This window comes from Takifugu flavidus, chromosome 21 (genome assembly GCF_003711565.1).
Source record: "Takifugu flavidus isolate HTHZ2018 chromosome 21, ASM371156v2, whole genome shotgun sequence".
NCBI lineage: Eukaryota > Metazoa > Chordata > Actinopteri > Tetraodontiformes > Tetraodontidae > Takifugu > Takifugu flavidus.
Window position 1 is genome coordinate 3,169,462 of NC_079540.1, and position 22,817 is coordinate 3,192,278.

At 48.0% G+C, this 22,817-nt stretch overlaps 2 protein-coding genes across 7 annotated transcripts; both read right to left on the reverse strand.

Annotated features, from left to right (window-relative positions):
• rftn1a (raftlin, lipid raft linker 1a) lies at positions 1-18,233 on the reverse strand. 2 transcript variants are annotated; one of them, XM_057020673.1, is made up of 11 exons: positions 17,987-18,233; positions 17,753-17,908; positions 12,932-13,083; positions 6,777-6,960; positions 5,010-5,118; positions 3,006-3,504; positions 2,720-2,923; positions 2,275-2,384; positions 2,079-2,182; positions 1,610-1,685; positions 1-1,303 (listed from the first exon to the last, which is right to left on the reverse strand). In XM_057020673.1, the coding sequence occupies exons 3-11, from the start codon at positions 13,077-13,079 to the stop codon at positions 941-943; spliced, it is 1,797 nt and encodes a 598-aa protein (XP_056876653.1). In that variant the 5' UTR covers positions 13,080-13,083; positions 17,753-17,908; positions 17,987-18,233; the 3' UTR covers positions 1-940. The 2 variants fall into 2 exon arrangements, with proteins under 2 accessions (XP_056876653.1, XP_056876654.1); XM_057020674.1 differs by lacking the exons at positions 17,753-17,908; positions 17,987-18,233 and adding an exon at positions 13,352-15,195.
• A 290-nt stretch (positions 18,234-18,523) lies between these two features.
• Positions 18,524-22,768, reverse strand: dazl (deleted in azoospermia-like). Of its 5 annotated transcripts, none has more exons than XM_057020866.1 (10): positions 22,425-22,768; positions 21,706-21,822; positions 21,525-21,616; positions 21,337-21,388; positions 20,758-20,824; positions 20,501-20,664; positions 20,317-20,397; positions 20,049-20,124; positions 19,645-19,716; positions 18,524-19,550 (listed from the first exon to the last, which is right to left on the reverse strand). In XM_057020866.1, the coding sequence occupies exons 1-9, from the start codon at positions 22,437-22,439 to the stop codon at positions 19,658-19,660; spliced, it is 723 nt and encodes a 240-aa protein (XP_056876846.1). In that variant the 5' UTR covers positions 22,440-22,768; the 3' UTR covers positions 18,524-19,550; positions 19,645-19,657. The 5 variants fall into 5 exon arrangements, with proteins under 5 accessions (XP_056876846.1, XP_056876847.1, XP_056876844.1 ...); XM_057020867.1 differs by lacking the exon at positions 22,425-22,768 and adding an exon at positions 22,043-22,322 and having other exon boundaries at positions 20,074-20,124; XM_057020864.1 differs by lacking the exon at positions 22,425-22,768 and adding an exon at positions 22,043-22,321.
• Positions 22,769-22,817: the final 49 nt, after the last annotated feature.

Here is a 22,817-nt window from a genome sequence, read left to right on the forward strand (position 1 = left end):
TTTTTCTCCAGTTTTTATTGACCTCTGCTTTCATATCGACATGTCACACTACTTACGCACAGCACACCGCGGTTCAGCAAATAAGTTTACATCTACTACACCTTCTGAATACGAAAGGTCAGTCCCCCCCGGCTAACAAAATCGTTTCTCTTGGCTCCTGAATCTACGCAGCAAATTTAGGGTCCATTATAGTGGAGGCAAATCATCATCGGCCCGATTCCATAATCAGTTTCCATAGGAACTGAGAAATTGTCACTTTTAAGGAAAAGGGACTGAATTGAGTCAAATAATCACGCCATTGCAGTCACACACACACACACACACACACACTCATGAGATTGAGTCTGAGGAACTGCACAGACTGTTTCTAGTGAAGGTTTCAGGGTTTATGTGAAATGATTTAACCAGATTTATGTACATTAATATAGCAATATCAAAAGAAAGCAATCAGGATGTGGTTTCGTAGGTTTGCAAAGGTCTCAGGGCAACACCGGCAACTAATGCACTTCCCTTATACGACATTCAGTGATATACCTTAAATTAGAAAAATATTGTATGTTCAGCGTGAGGAATGCTCCTGTTTTAAGACGGTAGATGCAAAGTAAGGCTTGGACGAGTCTCAGGGTGTGTTCGTTAGGTGGCTGTCCTGTCACTGCGATGTCCGGGACGTGCAGCTATCCCGTGAACCGGCACCTGAACGGCGTCAGATTGGTTCGTCCCTCTCGGCGGGGGCTTGTTCAGGTTCGTAATCAGTTGCTGCGTAAAGTCCCGGTCACATGTCTACTCACAACACTGAACCGAAGCCGGGCAACTGCACAACTTTTTCCGTGACACGCCGCGGCCCTGAAGGCTCCGGGAGAAGCGGTACGCAATAACTAGTTCGACAAATCGATACACTCAAAGACATTTAAGCTCGCTTCCTCCGCCTGGCTTGTTTGTGTCAACAGACTCCTGAAAAGAGCTGCTGTCTGATCCTCTCCTCCCTCTTCAGCGCCTCCCTGCCCCCTCCTCTGCCCTCCCTCTGGCAAACATCCGTCCATCTCGCAGACGTCCGCAGCGGGAACTCGTCGACGTCGGTCTCCTCTTCCGGCTCTTCCACGGACTCCCTGCTCCCCGACAGGAGCCTCCTTTGATGCCACGCATCCTCTTTGCTCTCCCTCCGCTCCGCCTCCTCTTCCTCCCCTCCTGCGTCTCTACTTAACCTGGTCATCTCCGTTCCCATCAGCGGGGACATGTTCTCCAGCTCCTCCTGTGTTCCTGCGGCGGGTTTCTTTGCCTTACCGCGGCCCTTGAGGTACAGCATCTAAAACCAAAGACATGTTTGTGAGACAGGTCTTTTTTGGGGTTTTTTTTGCAGCTTGTGCCAGTTTCCTTCCATCTCTCCAGACACCTGACAAACCGGAACAAAGCAACTTCACTGATATGTCTTTCCTGTACGGTTCCAGGTCGACTCTTCGCCTATTATTAGCTATTTCCCGTTTCTTCCACGTCCCAATTTAGCGACGTGACTTTTAAATGACACCTTCTGTGACATAAAGCCACGTATCCTAAAGGCACAACAGAGAAAAGTGACAAACGTGCGGCGGAGATTGACGACGAGGGAACAAACCTTGAAGTCTTTTCTCTTGCGCTGCAAAATGGGTCTCTGAAGGAAGAGGATCTGCTTGGTCGACAAACTCCCGTCACTATAGAAAGAAAGGATCAGCACTTTTACAGTGGTTACCTGTTATGGTATAATCTGACAAGCCTGCATATCATTACGTGTTTTTCAGTTTCCGTCGACTGCGAAGTGACAAGCTACAAGGGTGGGGGGGGGACACATCAGAGACTCAATTCTTCGCAGCACCGACTGATTTCAAAAGCACCGAGAAGTCGACACCGGCACATGATCTGATCTGTCAGATCTTAAACCATCTGTCTTGTTTCTAAGCCACAGCGTTTATTCCCAAAATCCCCAACAAAAATGAGACAGGCGGGGTAATGAGTCCTCGCTGAATTGAGGCGACGTTATTCGAAATGATAGGAACTAACAGGAAAAGAGTCTGGGCATCAGGTTCTGGCCCTGGTGAAACTGGTACCTGTTGGTCTTGACAATCGGCGTGGGTAACACGCACATCAGCCTCCAACCGTAGGGAGCCAGGGACTGAAGCAAGGGGACGTAGTCCGTCTTCACGACGACACCCTTGATGGGGGAGGTGGGGAAAAAAGAAGGGGTCAGACAATCGCACGCGCCGTTTCCTCACATTAGATTTGAGAGGAAGGCAAAACGCGCACATCGACGACCGTCCACTGCTCCACCACGATGGCGTCGTAGGAGGTGCCTGGCGCCTCCTCCGCCGAGCTTTGGAAGATGAAGACGCTGTCCACAGAAGAAACCCTTCCATCTGGACAAGTTAAAGTAAAAAAAGGGGGAGAGGAGTTACAAGCTCCCATCTCGGGGAACGCCGATCCTCCATACACTCCGGCTTAAGCTGACTTTATTGTGCAGGCGACTGAGTGGTGACTTCTGCTCTAAGCTGTGGATTTAGGCCGTATAGCTCCGCGGATGTGATCCATGACGGAGCGGCGGAACAGAGATACACAGTCTGAGTGGCTGTTCTTGCTTGACCTGTCAAGCTCAGCTAAAGTTTTGTCACATTTAAGTCGGAAGATAAAGTAAAACGTTAGCTTTGAAGAACGAGCAAAGGTTCCGGATCAGTGCTGACGCCGTGAAAATTACCGTTATAGTCCCCCAGATGGAAGAAGCCGTCGACTAGCTGCGCCCCGCTGGTGAAGTGCTGTGTCATGTAGTCGAGCCAGTGCGTGTGGACCTCCGTGATCAGTCCCGCTTCCCTCTGCACTTGCAGCGGCACCCTGAGCGAGTAGAACCTTGGGGAGTGGTTCAGCTCGTCCGTGTGGTTATACAAGGCGAACAGCTGCATCCCTGCAGATTTGACGGAGACAAAATGGACAGGTGTAGATGCGTCACGCCGGTTTGTGTGGTGACCCTGTGCCGGATCACTTACGATCCTGCGTGCTCGACTTCTCGTTGTTGTTGTTTTGCGTTTTCACCCCGCTCTGCCCGTTGGTGCAAGCTGGGCCGGACTTCCTGTTGCACTTTTGATTCATATCTGGAGAGCTGAGGCAGCTCTCGGGACTTGAACTCCTCTGGTTGGAAAGGTTCAAAGGCTCCTCCATGCACTGTCCGTTCTGGTGGGCAGTACCGCCCGCAGGGTCGCACAACTGGTTCGCCGCAGCCTCTGCTGGGATTCCGGTGTGACACCAGTCAACCGCGAGTCTCGGAGGGCTGGGAGCAAGAGGCTCGCTATTCTCCACGTCTTCGCCGCCGAGCGGTGGGTCCGCTGGGCTCGTGTTAAGGCTGTGGGGCTGCTGGTGTATTGGCGAAGGGCTCGAATGTAAGGAGGAGAGCTCATCGGGGTCCCAGTGCCCGATGAAACAAGGCCCCCCACCTGGCTGCTGGAGAAAGCCCACAAACATCACGCCTTGCTCGGCCACGTCCTGGATCTGCAGGACGACAATACCCAGGATGTCAATATCACGACGCCACAGTGAAGTCCATCGAGCCAGTATAATTCAATTCAAAGCTCAATATAAAAAGACATCAGTCGCCGAATCAAAAATAAAAGAGCATCATCTTCCTTTATCAGGAGAAGCCTCATTTGCAGGGAAACAAAGGCTGAGACAGGCGGAGTAGATACTCGGCACAATAACAACCTACCTAATCATCTGCAAAGATCAAATATTCAAATGACAAAAGGACCTCATTATCTCAACGCATCCGCGTGTGTGCGTGGGCGCCACTCTCCCTCCCGCCGGGCTCCACTGGTTAATTGTCAGTTGATATTTGGGCTGACGGTTTCGAGGCGGGCTCGACGGAGAAAATGAAGCTCGCGTTTGGGCTCAAACAATGACAGGGGGCATCTCCCCCGTTCGTCCCCGCTGGTTTTTGGTTCCCTTTCTGACACTTGCCACATACGCACCATCGGGGAAATCCGTAAACAATCCCCATTAACAGCGCGTGGCTCTATTACACAGGGATGTACATGTCCAGAGACGGCTGGGCATTGAGTGAAGGACGATTAGGAAGTATAGAATTGCAAATCTAAACGCCCGCATGGGCACAAACCAGCCTGTCACTTTGTCTGCCTGGCTGGTGCCACTCCTGGCGTCTTATCTTGAACCCTCGCTGGCAGCTTGCAATCTGATTGGTTATTCATGTCACGGTGCCGGAGCGTATCACATTATACTCAGCGATGAGTATTTCCATCCAATCAGGTTTGCCTTTGTGCTCCGTGGGTGTTCAGATGCAAATCTATTCAATAGAGCACATTTTCATTTCACATTGTCGTGCTGTTGGCGGATCCGTGAGCAGCGGGGCCAAAAGTCACTTTCTGCGGCTGATAAATGCCAGCGGCGGCGGTGGCCTTAAGGTTAACATCTAACGGTGGCTGGTGACGCCTTCTGTCACGTTCCGTTAATTACACCGTTACCCTCTTCCTGTTTATCAGAGACGCAGAGCTGCATCTGGTAGGTAGATTCACAACATCTGCAGCTCGAGGCCGTTACCGTACGGCACAAACTGGCGATTACAGGCGGCCGCCCGCGGCCTTTGGGGCCCCGACGGTTTCCCTCGCTGTCGCAGCGGCGCTGCTCCAACTTGAAAGGCGCAGACGGGAACCACGCAGAGCGACGGGCGCTTAGATGCAGCCGGGAGCGTTCCGGAGATTTCGCTTTTCACGCTAATGAATTTGTCAGTCTCGTTTTAAAAATACACAACGGGTAAGGAAAGCAAAGCGACACAAGGGCTGCTGCATCCTTATGGGGGGGAGGGTTGTAACAGGTGGGTACCTTTAAGATGCTGACAGGAGTTTTATTTGTTAGATCAGCTGAAATATCTGTGGGAACGGATCGGAGTTACCAGAAACCCGCTCCTGTACGCGACACCCGACCTAATGTGGTGTCAGTCTGTACATCTGTTGCTTATTTTGAGCCTCCACACACTCCCTCACCTTCTTCACGTAGTTCTGGATCACCTCCGGGTCGGCGGACTGGTGCCCCGCCACGCACACGTCCGTCTCCAGGCGTCGGCGTCCCCACCTCAGCTGGCTTTTTTCCGAACTGCGGGGTGAGAAACGGAGGCATTTAAGCGAATAGGCCGCGCATCAATCACGCGGCGACAGCCATCCGTCTGCTCGTGAGGGAAGAATAGCAGCCGCTACGACGCCACATTAGACTGTTCATTTTCTGTCTATTATCGCGGCGGGAGTTCCATCACCCAGCAACATTACAGCGCAAATGATCCTTGGTTCTTTAAAATCGGGAGTGCCCGTTGACCCGGAATGGTGACGGCAGAAGCATCACGTCGGTTCGGCGCCAGGCTGATTCTTTCACTTAAGGAGAGCGCACATTCATTGGGAACACAACAGTCCTATTAGAGAGAAAAAGGGGACCGAATTTTCCTTTTGCTCCCACCGCAAGAGACATCCATAAAGGGGGTATTCAGATACGCCTCTTTAGATTTGGATTGAGGTCAGCGGGAAGGCCACGGTAATATCGCTGTGCTCTGAGGCACGAGTGCCAATCCCAGCTCCATGTAAAAAACAAGATCTGTCAGGGTTTCTCCCCCCCTTCCCTCACACTTTTTAGGGGGTTTTGATGAAAAGGAAGGGCGGGATGGGGGACATGAAAGGAGGCCTGTCGAGGACAAAGCCGGGGCGCTGAGGACAAAAGAAAACGCGGCCGCGGCGATGGCTGGAGTAAGCAGATGAAAGGATGGAGAGGTGGTCGCTTTCGCCGCGCAGTTCCCGTCTGGTGACGCAATCAGCTGTCTCCACGGTGACGGGTGCCACCGAGCAGCAGGACCGCTTTGGCAGAAGGAGGGGCGGGCATCGCCTGTGCCTTTGGGGTAAAAGGGACGAGAAACGGGGCGATGCGCACGCTTGTGGGAGACACAGTGGTCGTCATCTCTATTCAACATGCACATCTGGGAAAGCGCAGCGTCCCACCAGCACAGGACGCGGATCACATGGAGATTACACACCTACGTCCTCACCTGCAGGTGCTGCTGGCCCTCTTCCCTCTACACTGCTCGGAATAAATGCCCATTTCTAGGAAAACGATAAAAAGCTAATTGAATAGGTTTCAATATCCCGCTTATCGCCGACAGTGTTAATCTTTATATCTGCAAGTTGTTCTCCAGGGCCGATAATATCGCGTCTCGCCGCATCCTGTCAGCGGAGGACTGCAGAATCCGGTCCTCTCAGACAGTGATCCTACTAAATTCTGTGGCTTTTTTCCCCCTGTTTTTCTTTCCAGACTGCATCGAGACGTTCGCAACCCCAATCAAATCACTAATATACACGTCGCGTGAACAGCTCGAGCATGCACCCATCTGTGCAGGCGCCGCTTGAAGCAAACTGCTGCGAACCTGCTCGTGATGACAGCCGCTGATGTCTATTATCTATAATGTTTACCGTGTCCTCGACGTTTGCTTAGCAAATTAACAGGCTAACAGAAGCTAATTACTGATAAACACGGACGCCTCTTTTGCTGATGGGAGTATAATTAGAGTTTTTTTTCCGCAACAAACCAAACAATTAACAGATCATCTGCGCGGTGGCTCCTTTTTGGCTGCGTCTTCAGCATAAGTGATCCATAGGTTGACAGAACTCTCAATATGGTACATGTGGTATCTCAGAATGAGTGGGACTAAAGTGAGAGATCTTTGTTAGTGTATCATTCACAGAAGGTGAGACAGAAGAGATGAGGGTGCCTACCTCGGCGTCTCTCTGACCAGCACTGCCCGGTGGAGCTGGCGCTGGATGTGAGCGTGACGGGGCCCGCAAGGATGGACAAACGGGTGGACAGCAACCAGGACGTAACCCTGCGCGTAGAGGTCCCTGACCTGCACCGGCAGCTCTCTGACAGAAGAGAGACAAAGCACCGATGACACTGGCACCTCTGTGGGGGGGAGAAAGGTGGTAGAAAACCCACGGTTAGACAGGAAGGGGTAATGGGGCGGTGGCGGGGATGGGACAATGCACAAAAAGATGGACACAGTGTTTGCATGAGGTACTGGATTAAAGCAAGAAAAAGAAAGGGGGAGATGGAGGCCCCGAGAAACAAAGACGGCGCAGGGTTTCATTACGATAATTCCCACCCAACGACAACACACGGCGTCTTCACGCTAAATCTGAAGCTAATTACGCCAAAGCTATTAGCTGCAGCGTTGGCTTTTGAAAAGCACGCATACCAACACAAACACGTGGGTGCACAGACACGTACGGATTCCCAATATTAGATGTGCGCGCGTGGATGCGATGCACCCGCGCCACCGCAGTGGCTGTTTGCACGTGTGGCATTAGCCGCAAATGCTAACACAAATCCAGCTCCCTAATTACCACAAACAATGGAGAGAAAGCCCCTTCGCTTCACTGGAAATGGTTAGCAGAGCTTATCATATGGCAGCAAACTGTCACCGTAAATCCTCTGAGAGATGCACAGTGTGTATGAGATCCACCCTCTGGGGGGGTCAGAGCATTGTAGTAAAGCACCCCCTCTGTTGACAGGCTTTTTAGGGAACACGTGCATGCATTACCGAATGTTGCTGTATTACAGAGTGAAGGCAGGTGTGTGTTACAGACACAGAAGCTCGAGAAAAAAAGATGAGAGGGGGGAGGAAAAAAAAGTGGGGCGGTTAGCGAAGCCGCGGTTGAGATGAGGCTGTCTGTTTGTGTCTGAATGCCTGTCATCCGTTTCCATTCAGTCTCATTTGCATGGGTCTGGAGAAGAGAAAATAACCTGAATAAATTAACCGCGCTCGCACAACACACACACACACACACACACACACACACACACACACACACACACACACACACACACACACACACACACTCACACTCATCTCATTTCCAATTTGTTCTCCATCATCTGTTCACAGATACACGTTTGAGAAGCTGACCGGTTTGCTATGATAGCGAGACCGCTGCAGGAAAGAACACCTGACCGTCACCAACGAGGGTCGCTGATCTAAAACACGCTGGTTGTATTGAATGCGACGCCGCGGTAACGACAGTAAGAACACCAGCTGGAGGAGGGCGGGGCCGTAACAACAATCCCGTCACAGTAAACAGTCATTAGCTGACATTAGCGCCGCATGGCTGGTGCTCACCCACCGCCAAAACGCCGGCGAGGCAGCTGATCCCGGCGAGGTGTGCAAAAGTTATTAAGAGTGTTATGCTCCGCTTCAGGCCGAGAGGCGACTCCATTTGGAGCTCCTTCCTCTGCGGAACGCCAAGAGAGGCTGTGTTTCTAGAATTTTCTTTGCTACACTACAGTGGCTCATTTTAGACATTATTTCAATACGATATCAGACACTGTGGTCAGATTTTCACCCTTATTTCTTTACCGGACGCCGTAATGATCAAGGGGCTGCTCAGCTGTTGGCTGGAAACCCCCCCACAACTCAGCTATTTCTGTCCGAACCCGCAGCTCGGACCACACGACAGCCGCCGCTTGTAGAGAGGGTCATACAGTTTTGACCACGCGTTTTGTGAGCTGACTTCGGGAGTCATCCCCTTGTTGCCACTTGAATGGGCTCATTAATTCCTCGTTCAAGTCCCCAAATTTTCTCTGGGCGTGCAAGGCATGCCTTTTTGGTGCGCGCATGAGACAGTAGCCATGGCGAGCATGCACGAGGGCGCCGTTTTGCCCGCGAGTGTGTGTGTAAAGAAAGTGTTTGCGCTAAGCCTGCTAGGTGATGCATGGGGATTACCACTCACAGCCGCCCTCAGGGCTTATCTCTCAGCCTGCCGGAGGTTCACGTTTATTTAAATAGTCTTCTAATGACTTGCAGAGGTTTCAGTCAAGGATACGTGCCAAAACTTTTGGCTATTAAATAATCAGCTTCCTGGAGCCGGGAGCTCCCCGCTGTTCAGGGAACGCAGCCGTCGGCGATGACGGTTGTTGGTCAGTATATGAGCTTTGTCAAAAGGGGGGCTGATCTCTGCAGAGTGCCTGCTTTAAGAGAGAGGGGGGGCAATGGCATCAGGACTGACAAGCAGAAGCAGGAGGGGGGAGAGCGCTCGCTGTGGCACCGAAGGCACATCAAGCACGCTGTACTTGTGATGCTGTGAAGCTTCTGTTACTTTGCCCGCGCCGTTTTGGTCACGCTGGAACGAGGGAACGGGGCGGCGTAGCCTGATATTTCTGTGATTCCGTCCCTGAACAGTGACTATTGTGCATTTTCAGAAGGACTGAAAAATCGACTTTAAACAGGGGATTTCTTTCTTTCTCTTGCTATCAGAAAACGGCCTTCGCCAGACAGATCCAGCCTGTAGATATTGTTGGGGATGATTGAAGACGGCGACGAGGATCTGCCATTTCAACTACATTTCATAAATATCCTGGAAAAGGTGCGACAGGCATCAAAGTGATGGATTTGGAGGGACACATCAGAGGCGGATGCTGATAGCGTGGCGCAGACGGGACGTATATCACTCTCCTTCATGGATGAAACATCTGTCGTGCGCCAGCGCCGAGACGCCGCTCCCCCAAAAATAAACGGCAGGTATGCAGCAGCGCTGTAAAAAGCAACACAGCTGAGCATTAGACACACGTTGTCGGCTTTAATGAGCCGAGGGGGCGTCCGACTCTGCGGGGAGGCGGAAAGTCATCAACAGGGTTCAGGCCCTCGCCGTCTGCTCCAGAGGCCCGCGTTAGTCACACAGCGTCACACCTCACCCGAGTCCTCACACGTCCCCCCGGCTGCTGATCGCTAAGCATCACACTTACACCTCTGTCTGCAGACCTGACGCACGCACCCCAAGCCCCCCCCCCCCCCTTCCCCACCCCGGTTGCATCTCGCCGCCGTTCAATCTCTCACCTTTGTTCTGTTACACCTCCTTCATCCAGCCTCCCACTTGCTTTCATCTCCCCACCTCCTCCACGTCTCTATTTCGCATCCCCCTCCCCTCCCCTCCCACCCACCCACCCCCTGTGCGTTTTGCTCATTAGCTGCACGTCGACGGCAAAGGAGGTTGGTTTCAAACACAGCACTTGAATGTTACATTTCATACGGCGCACCCTGATACGTCAAGTTAACATCCTGGAATACAACAGTAATCAAAGCCTAACGAATGGAGGAATAAGTCACAGGAAATCAATGCGTTGGCCGACCCGCAGCAACAATAGGTGCCTAAGATGAATGTATTCAGAGGAGGACTGCGAAGAACCAGCAGGATTGGTGAGAAACAGGCGGTTTTAATGCAAATGGACACGACCTGAGAGGCACGTTTGAATTTTTTTTTTTGGTTTGTTTCCTGCAGCGTTTAGGCAGATTTCTGGCTTCTCCTGTTGTATTTAAAGTGTCACTCATGTTTCCACGTTAACATAATTAGCAGGGTGTTAAATTTGGGTCACCTTCACACTGAAGATCCGTTAATTTGTTCTGCATTTTTGTAAATTGCTTCTTGAAGCCACAGCAGACCATCACGGGGTTAGAAACTGTGCAGGGTAGGAGTGAAAAGCTACAGTCATGTGCTCACGGAACTTATTTATACCGGCTATGACGTGACAAAAATAATGCATCATCCACAGATGACTTCGCTGTGACCCGGTCGGCTCAGTCACATCAAATCATTAGCAAACTGCAGCCTGAGTAAAGCTCAGGAAACAAATATTCGTTTGCCAGACTGACTAATGTTTGCTTTGCTCGCGTGTCAAAGGTCGCTTTTTAAAAACCCACCCTTCACCCTGGATGTTAAACTCCTCTCCCTGAGAACATAACTGCGATTAGCGGCGGCCACCGTGTCTCATTCCTCAGCGATGCAGCCGCCGTCAAGTCACGCTAGCAGAGGGATAATATTGTTAATGTCAGCCAAATTGAATTAAAGCACGGAGTTGACCGTGGGTTTCCTCAATGTCATGGGCCGACATGGATTCCTTTATCTGTCTCCTACACACACACGTGTGCGCGCACACTCACAGACAAACACACAAATACAAATAAATCCCCTTGCTGGGAATGAGGTCCCTCAATCTCTACAAACAATCAGATAATCCTTCAGGAATCCTTCACTTCTCTCAGTCTCTATCAGGAACGGAGAAGGAGAGAAAAGCAGGCAATTCCCCCCTCACACACATTTTAAAGTAAGTGTTTATCCTATATATATATATATAAAATACTCCCGAGCAGCTTAGGTGCATCACGGAGTTTACCATACACACGACCCGACTGTTTGAGGAAAGATATGACCAAGTGTTGACCAAGTGTTGACTAAGTGTTGACTAAGTGGGACTTGCTCCATGACGATTGTGTAAAAACCTTTTCCTGTGTCAAGATGTGGCCAATTTTCTGTCTCTTTTGCAGCCCAATTAGAAAGATGAGCAGTCGTTTCGAGCCATCATCTATTTTGGTCTCCGGCGACATTTTGCTTTTCCACATCTCGTCCGTCCTTACAGCCCGACTCGTTGGCCAAACATAACTGAGCTGGCTGAAAGTGAAGCCGACTGGCGAACAGAACACTGCCACTTGGCCGACAGGCCTCTGCCAGCTGTCTGTAGCAGCGCGGGCTTTGGAAACTCATAAAAGGGAGTTCAGTGAGCCGCTTGTACCTTCTTCAGCCTGTTGGCTGATGGAATACACAGCGTAAGCTTAACATTAAGCCATAAGGGGGGAAAAGGGGGGCTTTTCTATGTGTATCTGCTTTAACACTCTCTGGATCTCACCCCCCCCCTCCCGCGACACATCCCCTGCCTTCTCTCTGTTCGCAGTCCACACCAGCACAATAGCAGACTTAGTATTTTTAGAAAGCAGACGCCTCTGGAGGATTCTCATCAACTGTTCTGGAGCTGCTGTGAGCACGCACGTAAGGAAACAAACCCACACCCACACTGTATCTGACTATTTCTCTCTTTCTTCAGCCGCACACATATGTACACGCAATTCCCAACGCATGCAAAGCAACAGCGGGGTGATTATATCGCCATTGCGGGCGCGGGAGGCGGAGGGAAGTTGGAGGGCACGGCGGGTGCGTGCAACAATATAGCTGAATCTGAGAATTACAGAACTCTTTGAACTCTGCAACAGAGCACAAAGACTCTTCTCCAGCATGTAAGCCCCCCTTTTATTTTATTTTTGCCCCTGAGATACTTGCAGGATTCAAAAGAAAGAACCTCCACACAGTTGCTGACCTGAACATTTCACTGAACGGGTTGAAGTTGCCACTAACACACGACCAACAGCTACCAGCAATAGCCTGGAACATTACAAAGTGCCTCAAGCAACATGAGATATGGAATATCTGATTATTCCCCATCCATGAGAGGAAGAAGACAACTATATGTATATGATATGCGGGAATATTGTTTTCTCTATATCTAAAAGTTTGAGACATAATTACTGACTGGGGTGGAACCAGCATCCATAGGGCATATTAAGCATTAAAGCACTCTGTATTGTAGGTTATGTGCACTTATGTATTTACAGCCAAAATAGTCAAATCCACTTCACAGACAATAAATTTCACATTTTTTTTCTACTCTCGGTTGCGACTAATGAGCCACGTAGCAAGAAAATTTCTCAGCATAATTTGGCTAAATGAGAAAGCGAGGGCTTGTTTACACATATTCATTTTATTTTGTCATTAATTTCAGGCAATAGCTGCGATCTTAATGTTCTTTCGCATCCTTTTAGCGGACCTGAATCGCAGAAACAACTGAGCCTGCTTGGCGGACACATCGGCTCCACGGCCATTGGGTACATTAGCTCTGATTACAATAGAGTAGATGATTTAACATAAACATAAATCAAAGACTGAGGAGGCCATTGCTCCAGGCAACAGTCTGACATTCCTCAATGGGGAAAAAACACCTCGTTTTAGCGTCGAGCCTGCACACAATAACCCCCAATTGCTCATCTTGTCCATACCTTCTTTCCCCAACAGGAAATCCAGGAAGTGGTAGGTGTAGGCCACACCCACTTTCGTCTCTACCTGGGGTCGCCGCAAGGTGGAGTAGATATTTCCTGGGCTTTGTCGCTCTTCCGCCTTCCGCAGTTTCGGGAGCTTACACCCCATGTTTCTGTGAGGGATTCAACCCAGAAAGGAGGGAAAAGTGAAACAGGAAAAAAGGCGTTAATTAACATTTGAGATAATTGACACAGACTGGTACTTCCAACAGGGTGCTGTCTCACACACACACACAGACACCCACACACACACACACACACGCCCAACGACAATCGCTCAGGTGCAAGTTTGTGCCGGTAATAATGTGTGTGTCTCCAAGCGTGTACTTGGAGACACAGGCAGGCGCCGTTACTCTGAAGTCTGAAAGTGTCATCCATTACCTGCGGTGGGCTGCGATACGGGCACCTCCTAATCAGACGGGGCTGATTGGGAGCGACACGTCTGATCAGAACGAATTAAGGCAGAAATGAGACTGATTTCCTGCGCTGTCAAGCCAAGTGATCGGAGCGCAGAGAGGCCGAGCGGGGGGAGAGGATGGAGGAGGAAAAGAAAATGTGTTGCCATCCAATTTCCAGTGCGGGTGCACCCAAACTTGGCCTTAAAACCTTCATTCACAAATGGGGTGGTTGGTGGGGACAGGGGTCAAATGAACAAATTAGAGAAGCTGGGTGCAAAAGGGAAAGGGGCGTGGCCAATTATCCTCAAGCTAATCATTGATGAAGCCTTGCCAGGGCCACAGGTCTGCTTGATATCCCAGTATTGTGAGGCGTGCGCCTACGCCCGCGCGTGCATGTCCACCCTAAAGGCCTAACAGAGCGTGGATAATGACGCCCAGTCTTACGTGCATGGACGTTAGCTCGGCTAACGACGCTAACAGGACGTGCCTCGACCGCCCCGCCTGTGCCTGGATGTCGGCGTGTGCTGGTGGCCGCTCTGCTAGGATCCTACAGGGGAAAAGTTTTCAGACTTCCAGAAAGACAGAATCTCCATCTTTTTAAATACCTCATCTGTCTTTAGACAATACGCTCTCTCATTCTACTTTTTGCAGTACAGGCAATTAAAAGCCATTATTCTACCAATATATTTAGTAATGAGGAAAAATGAAGCAAGATGGGGGGGATGATGCTCCCGGCTGCATCGTCCAAGCTCCTCTTAAACTGTATTCCTGAGACACACTCTGGGGATTAGTTCTTAAATACGCCTCATAATTTATACTAAGAGCCCCCCCCGTTGTCTGACCCGTGCCGTAATGACCTTTTTTTCTGTTTGGCCTCTGCTGCGCTTCTGTTCATCATCGCTGATTAGCCTGACTCACTTCCTTCACAATGGACTTGATTAGTCTGGCTTAAAACAAATCCTTTTTTGTGAGCACCACCTTGCTGTGACGGGGTGCCCTCAACCCCTCCAGGAGAACACGTGAACTTCCGAATTTGCAATTAGATTTTCTGACTTTAGGCTCCCTGTTGCCATGCAAACACTTTAACCTTTACCCGGTCCATCTGCTCCACGATACTCCTGCCGTACCCTTTAGTCACAAAAGGGATTTTATTGCATCCCATTGAGCATTTGAGTCAATGCGAGCTGGTACCAGAGGGGAAGTTCAGGAGAGGAACACGTGTGACAAGTGACTGTGATTTCCATTTAAGCAGGATTTGAAGGGAATACCAGGTAAATCAGATACATGATAAAAACAGATTCATTTTGATTGTTTAAGGAAGGGGGGGTGAAAGGTTTGGTTAAATGTTCATAATCCAGTAGTCATCTCCCCAGCAGCCATCTGAGGCAACACCTCTTCCTTCCTTTGTCTCCCGACGGTTAACTTTTAAAACAAAGACTAGGATTTTACAGGCAACGTTTGTCGGCGCCGCTTCACGAGCTGATCTCTGTAATTGGAAGCAGAGACGTGATGGTAGGACCTGGGAACGGCGGCGCCTTCGGTGCCTCTAGGCCTTTCCCTCCGCGGGTCGACTTCAAACAGGACTGTTCGCTCGTTGTCGCGCAAACAAACGCGGCGAGGCCTCGATGACGAAGAACCCCCCCCACCCCGCAAAAAAGAACACAACCATCTAGTAAATGTAGAGAAACAGACAGATGAAAGATGTGAAAATGAGAGATGGAGGGGAGACAGACAGGGAGCAGTGGAGGGTTTCTCATTAGGGATTCTCTTGTAACAGAGAGTTTTGAAATGACAGCAGATTTATGCGGGAACATAATCCATGTGCTATGCCACTGCTCTGATACCCCCCCTTCCCACACACACACACACACACACACACAGACCCCCGGTGCTGCAGAGGCAGAGCTATAACCTCGGAAATATACAGACGTTCCCTTTTTTCAAGCCTCTCTAGTTAAAATGGGAAATCATTAAACAGAAATGCCGACAGGTCCATTATTATTTTCTAATTTATAGCAACTAAAGGAGCCATTCTTCTCGTTTTACCCTATTTTTTTGCCTCAAGAAAGAACACGTTGTTTGGTCATTTAATGTTGCCTGAAATCGCTGACTTACATTCATCTGTGATTAATCTGACGTTCCCTAACCTAAAGCCAGGCGGCTGCTTGGCTGATGGAGCAGGAAGCAGCTCCTTTATTAGCCGCATGTGTTTAAAGTGAACGTGGGTTGATAATAAAATCACATATTCATTTTATCCTCAGAAGGCTCTCAGATACCAGATGCTAGTTGTTATTAATTTTCTTTGCACTGAAGCTAAAATGACTCTTGCAAGTATTAACGCATGAAAACTGCCACTGCTGGCTCCCGTTTTCCTCGATTATGGAGGTTTATGGGGTTGCTCGGAAGCCAGAATTCCTGCTGTTTGCGAGAGTGTGAGGAATTTCTGGCCAATTAACTGCTTTGACTCAGAGTTTTGTCGGTTTTTAATGGTCGTGGGCTTGTTGAGTGAAAAGAACGCAGATAATGTCTATAATGCCGCTCGTTATGCTCCTTTCGACACTGGATGTGACGGACAGAATCCCGATGTAAGGAGAGGGCAGCCAGAGAGAGAGAGAGAAAGGGAGGGCTGAGGAACGGAGAGGTGGATATAAAAGGAGAGGGGACGCATGGGGAGCGGCGAGCAGACATGTCAGGGTGCCTGCAGGGAGGTGTGATTCCCTCTTGCAAGCAGGTAATCACCTCAAACTGTGTTTTAATGAGGCTGCACGGGGAGGATAACAACAAATTATGACATTGATGTATTGGTCTGTCAGGCAGCTGCCTGCACAGCCTAGTTTTAAGGAAAAAGGCCTGAATTCACTCAAGCCTCAGGTGGGCCACTTCAGTGTCTTCGCACACGAGGTACTATCCCAGTCCAATGAACTCAAGTACCCCCCCTTTAAGTTCCATTCAAAAGATTTACTTTACTGGGTTTTTTCATAGACCCGGGTCTCTTTAATAAAGACTCTCCATGCTGCAGGGCCAGTTTGGGTCATATACAATTCATTTATTAATTACTTTATTCAATAGGAAAGCAGAAAAGCAGTAGGGAGAAAAATAAAAGGATTCATATTTTAGTTTTTGCCCAATTAACTGCAAAATTTACGGAGAGGTCTTACCGGTACATCCATTTACATGAAAACAGTGTCAATTAAGTTATTGTTTTAAAATGAAGTTAATTAATGAAGACTGACCCAAATAGAATACATTAGACGCTCATGGTTTAATTCTACAATCTGGCAAAGGGTAACTGATTGAAATAAAGATGGCTGACGCAGCAGCGCTTCCACGGCCTGAGAAAACAAAGCGGGTGGAGCTCACTGAGCTGTCACCTTGCTGAGACGCTCGTACCTCCGGGGACCCTCTGGAATCAGAGTTCATACAGCCTCCAGTCCAGTTGGGACTAAAGCTCAACTGTCAATCAAAGTATTCTCCATTGCTTTTTTGGCAGAGATATTAAAAATAAAAACAAACACAGTCGCAGAGGCCAAACTCAATAATTTCCCCATCGCCAGGAGGTGACCAAGAGTCTTTGTCTTCTGGGGACGCTTCACTTTCCACCTTTGCATCTCCTGATTGGAGAAGTGGGTTTTGGATGATCCCAGTTCCGCATCCTTTTCTGAAACCATCGCAAAGCCCTAAAACACATTTTAATAAAGCAATGCAAATCCCCCAAAAGTTCCCTCACAATCTCTCCATATGGACCCCTGTCCCGACACAAACACGAGGGTCCCCAGTGGTATAATTAGATCCTGCTTGAATACATCACTTAACCTTTTACGCTGACGACTTCCAGAAGATGAGCGCGTTGCCTTCAGGCCCGGTAGGACACACCGGATTCCAGCCACCATAAATAAATGCCTCCATGCTTCTTGGACAGCACCCACATACGGAACTAATTGATGCCTTCTTGCATTTTTGTAGATGCAGCCATGCTTGAAATTACATATTTCTGGGACCCCCCTCCTCTCCACACGCTGCACATTCATCCAGCACGTGGGTGATGTCCGATCTCTCTCTCTCACACACGCACACGCACACCGATCTGTCATCACTCCGCGCGTATCTCGACTCGACTCCAACCCGTGTCAGCGGGCCGACAGGCCAATTCATTTTGTTCTGCCACATATATGAGACCCAAAGCTACATAAATCAACGGAGCCCAAAGCTGAGAGGATTTTAATTCCCGCTTAATTCCCAAACACTTCCCGTGAGTCATCGCTGAACTGGGAAATATTGGAGAATAACTGCAGCCACTTGTTCAAAGACATAAAAATGGGAAGCCATTAATGTGGCGTTACTCAAAACCCGAGGAACTTGTGTTGGAAATCACCGACAAACTTACCAAGTTTCGCCCCAGAAGTGTGCGCTGGAGTCTGGCTGTGCGTCCTTCCGCTCCCCGGCGCTCGTCTCCGTCACGGCTCAGGTCAAACTGCGATCCAAATGGGGGAGAAAACGCGGATTGTCCATTGACGAACCCCTGGCTGAGGGCTGAATGTCGCTGCAATAGAAAAGCGAGAGAACGCGCGTCTACCTCTGTGTGACCGTGCGTGAGGAGCGGAGGGAGGTTTTTACGCACATCTCTCCTCCCTGTCGTTCCTCACTCGCTGCTCTCCCAGGCTGGATCAAACACTGCACGACTCCCACTGTGGGATGGAAATTAACAGAGCTACCTGGCGATGGCTGAAAACCAGTAAAACACACTGGTTTAATATTTACAACCCAGTTTATGGACCAAAACACACATTTGACTTGGCGCACGTGGCGCTCCAATCATGGTTAATCAGATTAGAGGGGTTTGTGTCCCTCCGAGCCTCCTCTTTGGAAAATTCATATTTCATAGGGAGCTATCCAGACTAATCCATAATTCAGAAACGTCTGGGAGGGGAGAGGTGTTGCTGGGTGGTCATGGGCTGAACAGGACCCCCTGGAGAGCCCTGTCACACCATCACTGTGACAAAAACAAACCGCTCTGAGATGATGGGCTTGTTGCTGGGTAAAAGAAAGAATCTGGCGCTGTGTGACAGATTTAAGGGGGCTGGAGGCACACACCAAAGGCTCTCATCACCTGCTAATCCAGATTAGGCATTAAAAGGCAGGTAAAAATCAGAATCTGTGCAGATATTGAAAAGCTTTATTCTTTTTTTTTTTTTAAACACTCAAAAACATGAACAGAATGGTGCCAATGACAATCCCTCAAGTCTAACATGCAAGAACACCAAACTGGCAAATCCCAATCCCAACTGGCATCCCAATCAAACAGTGAACAAACACAATCAAGTGGAACATTTGTATGTATAAAAAAGGAATTATTAAATGTCAGTAAAATTCTTTGTGTAAGATGACCAGCAGCTACAATAAAACCTTAAATGATCAACCAGTCTGAAGTGAACTAGCTACAAGGCAAGAAATGGGAGCACCTTAACTTTCAGTACTTCATTAATAAAAAAAAAAAAAAAAGGCAGTTTTCCTTCTTCCAAATTTTAATGAATTGAAAAAAATAAAGAGTTGCGATCGCCCTCTCCTATGACATTGAGACGAGGTGTTTTGGTGCAACTGCTCCCAGAAACGAAAATATCTGCATTAGGACACAAATATTCATTGATAGTGTTGAAGCCCCTGAATGTGCCAATCAAGACCAAAGAGAAACTGAGAATGAGACTGAAGTTAATAAAAAGTTCAAGTCCTGTGACGGTGAAGCGGAGAAGTTGATCAAATGGTTGAACCCAGTGTGGGAAGCTTTTGCAAGAGCTTGGAAAATACGACAAAATAAACACTTAAAGAACACAAAACATAAATACAAAAAAATAAATAAGTACCAAAAGTGGCGGTGTGAGGGTGCTCTGCTCTCCCCGGGTGACCTTTACTGTGATCCGTGTAGATTAAAAGCAGCTCGACCGCATCAATGTGGACCAAGTGAGGGTGAACACAAGAGAACATTTAAAGTGGAACGCTCCTGCAGTGGAAGGTTAAAATGGGTCTAAAAGATGAAGCTGCGGGGAGGGGAGGGGAGGGGATAGGGGAAGAGAAGAGAGGAGAGGTGGGGAGAGGTGGTAAGAGGAGAAGAGGAGAATTTCTGTGTGCTGATGGTTGCTTTATGCCATTGCTACAATCAGGATGTCTTCAAACACTGTGGTCTATATCTGAAAGAGCAGAAGACAAACATTAAATATAGATACAAGACATAAAAGTCCGGTCGTTTGCTACTTGATTAATGGCAGCTTCTTGTTTGTTTACCTGGCGTGGGGGCTTAGTGACTGCACACTACAGCACAGTCAGCGTGGTCTGGACTCCACAATCCACAAAGTTCTGAAAGTAAAACATGAGGGGCTTTTCAGAACAATGTCAGATCTTTTCAAAGTACAACAGCCGACATAACAGATGGCTCCCTCCCAAAAAAAACCTGGACAAATTACCAAAATTCTGAAATGACAAGAGTTCGACTCGGCACATGACGTTCACGCGTCAATGCCGACTACACAGCGCCACCTGGTGGCGTCTTCACTCTTTACGTCAAATCTTTGCACAATAGTGACTCCAATATTGAGATCAAAACACTGACTCAAACAACCGCGATTTCATCCCACAAGGACTGTAAAGCTTGAACAATGAGGTGATGTGTGAGTGGATTTGATATCTACCCCTATTTCGAGCAAATGCAGTCACCTGATTGACAGGCTGGGTCCGGTGCTCTGCTGTCCAGTGAGCTGGGGCATACTGTGGAGCAGAGACAGACAATGGTTAACAGATGGCACGGGAAAACAACAGATTTATCTCCACAGGAAACAACGCCATGTGCTAGCATGAGACTGGTGGCGGGCTACTTAATAATGGATCAGAGTTCATTTTATATATAGCATATGGGTAGAAATAGGCGAGTTCATGTATTCCTAGCAGTTGCACATGTACCTGGTAGCCATAGGCGTTCTGTGCGTAGCTCACTGGCATCTGTGGAATCACGACCCCTCCAAAGCTGGAGTAGGAGTATGGCTGCAATGAGAACCAATACAAAAGGGCTAGATGCTCCGTGAATGTTCAAAGACAATGCTTAACATTTTGAAGAATTGAGTGAGACATGTGATTTAAGACTCACAGTATCACTAAATGCGAATAAGCCATTTGTCACCTGACTTCCTCCATCGACGACAGCTGGAGGTTGTACCATACCACCTCCAACTGGTGCGCAGCAACTACAGTAAAAGTACTGAATGGGGTTTACCCACGGACCTGGACCAACCAGGCGGTGTGGCACATGCCCTAAATGAAAGGAAAGTAGACCAACAAAGTTCTAAGCAAACTTCTATTTTTACCATGAACCAAACAAAGTCTGAAGTAGGTTAAGATACATACGAGAGATCCTTTCCTTCATAATGGCAGGACCCAACTTGAGTTTGCGGCCTTTAAAACTGATCTGTTGCTAATGTGAAAGATAAAAATCAAAGAAAAAAATTAGGTTCAGCTTGAAAATATAATACAGAACACCCATGCAATCCTGTAAAAAAATAACAAACAAAAACACCTGCTAAACCCAGAGACTTGGAATGTGTGGAAATAAAATACACAGTACTGAAAAGAGCCACACACAATAAATAATGGGAAGTGTAAATACAATCAAACCCCAGTGGGAATAAATTTCCATCTGCCAAAACATTCAACAATTCTAGTTTCACTGGACAGAGGAAACAAGGTTGAAATGGAAAGGCAGTCGAAACAGCGACATCCAGTGGCACAACAACGTTAAGACACACATGCAATTCAATAGGGATTACTTTGTGATTAAAGTCACTGAAGATGCTTCAGTATAAAAGAGGAAAATGTTACAAACAGTAAACGCTAAGAAACATGACGAGATAGTGATCAGATCCTATAATGTGCATGGAGAAAACATAATTACTGCCAGAACAGGCTCCACATAAGACATTTACTGACCTCAATGATAGGCTGAATGTTGGTATCGTCATGGAAGTAGATAAACCCATACCTATGACAAAAAAAAATAAAAACACAGGCTCAAAATGCATGTTAATGTAAGATTTAGCAATTAAAAGTGCAATAACCACTGACCCTTACTAAGGTTTAACACCCGCGCTTGCGCATGTACACCTGAGGGAACTTACCCCTTGCAGATCCCTCCGCGATACGTGATGATTTTTACTTCCTTAACGGACCCATACCGACCAAATAGTTCCCGCATTTCACTTTCATCTACCTGAAGTTAGATAATTATACGCACAGAGGCACGAATATAGTCAAGTACATAAATCCTTCCTATATGTAATGTTTAATGCATACGCTTACCTTCATATCGATTCCACCCACAAAGATGGCGTTGGGAGTCACTCTCCCCTCTGGGAGAATGTAGCCATTTGACAGCTTGGGCGAGAACTGGTTGCTGAACTTGGGCTTGTAGATATCCTATAAAAAATGTTTTTGCATTATTGTTTCGAATACCTGCAAACAAAATTTTGTACGTAATTTCCATAGGGACTACATGGCCGTGAAGGCGTTTTCTAGAGACGCCCATGTGCTTGATGAGTGCAATTTTAATTATCACCAAAACGACTGTTGGCAGTTATTTCAATGTGGCAAGATCGGACCACATCCAAACTTCAAAAGTACAATAATCGGTATTTACTTCCTCTTTGTGATGTACATCGCCAGGTTTAGTGAAAAACTTTAGCATTTTTACGTCGGTGCTGCTTTCAAAGTGGCCTGAACGAGACGTGATTCGTTAGACTTTACATATCAAAAAAGTGGCATGCAGACAAATAAAAACAGCGTGAGTGACTCAGAAAAAGGTTTTTGGAGATATAAAACAGGTTACATCGGAGCTGCAAACGTTAGCTACCCGCAGCTAAAGCGCGTTTTCGGAAATAAACCTGCTAATTAGCTAACCGATTGCTCGCGAGGGAGCTACTTTCGCAATTTGACTCCGCCAATTTACATGTAGCGACATGAGAGCCAAAATTCAAATAGGTTAACATTAATTGTTGGGCCAATTAAACGTATTGACTCACCATTTCTAAAACCATAAAAACTAATAATTAACCTCTCGACCCCAAAGCAAAGCCGCGAACACTCTGCCCAACAACAGCGCCCCCGCCAGAACCACGCCCCAAACACATGACCGAGCTAACATCCTATCACATCTCAGCTAATTTAGGCTTAAAATGCTGGAACAAAGTCATGCGTCTCGCAATATTATGTAGGTTAAAGTATCCGTTCTGTTATAAACGATTACATAAATGATTCTATCTTTTGTTTGCGTCATCATTCAAAAAAATTGTATCGCGGTGCGTTAACGCAACGCGTTATGACGGACGTTCCTGTATCGTCTTGATTGCTATTCAAATGGACTTTCACGTAAGTTTCTTGTAATGATTTTTGTTGTTCAGGTATACATTATCACG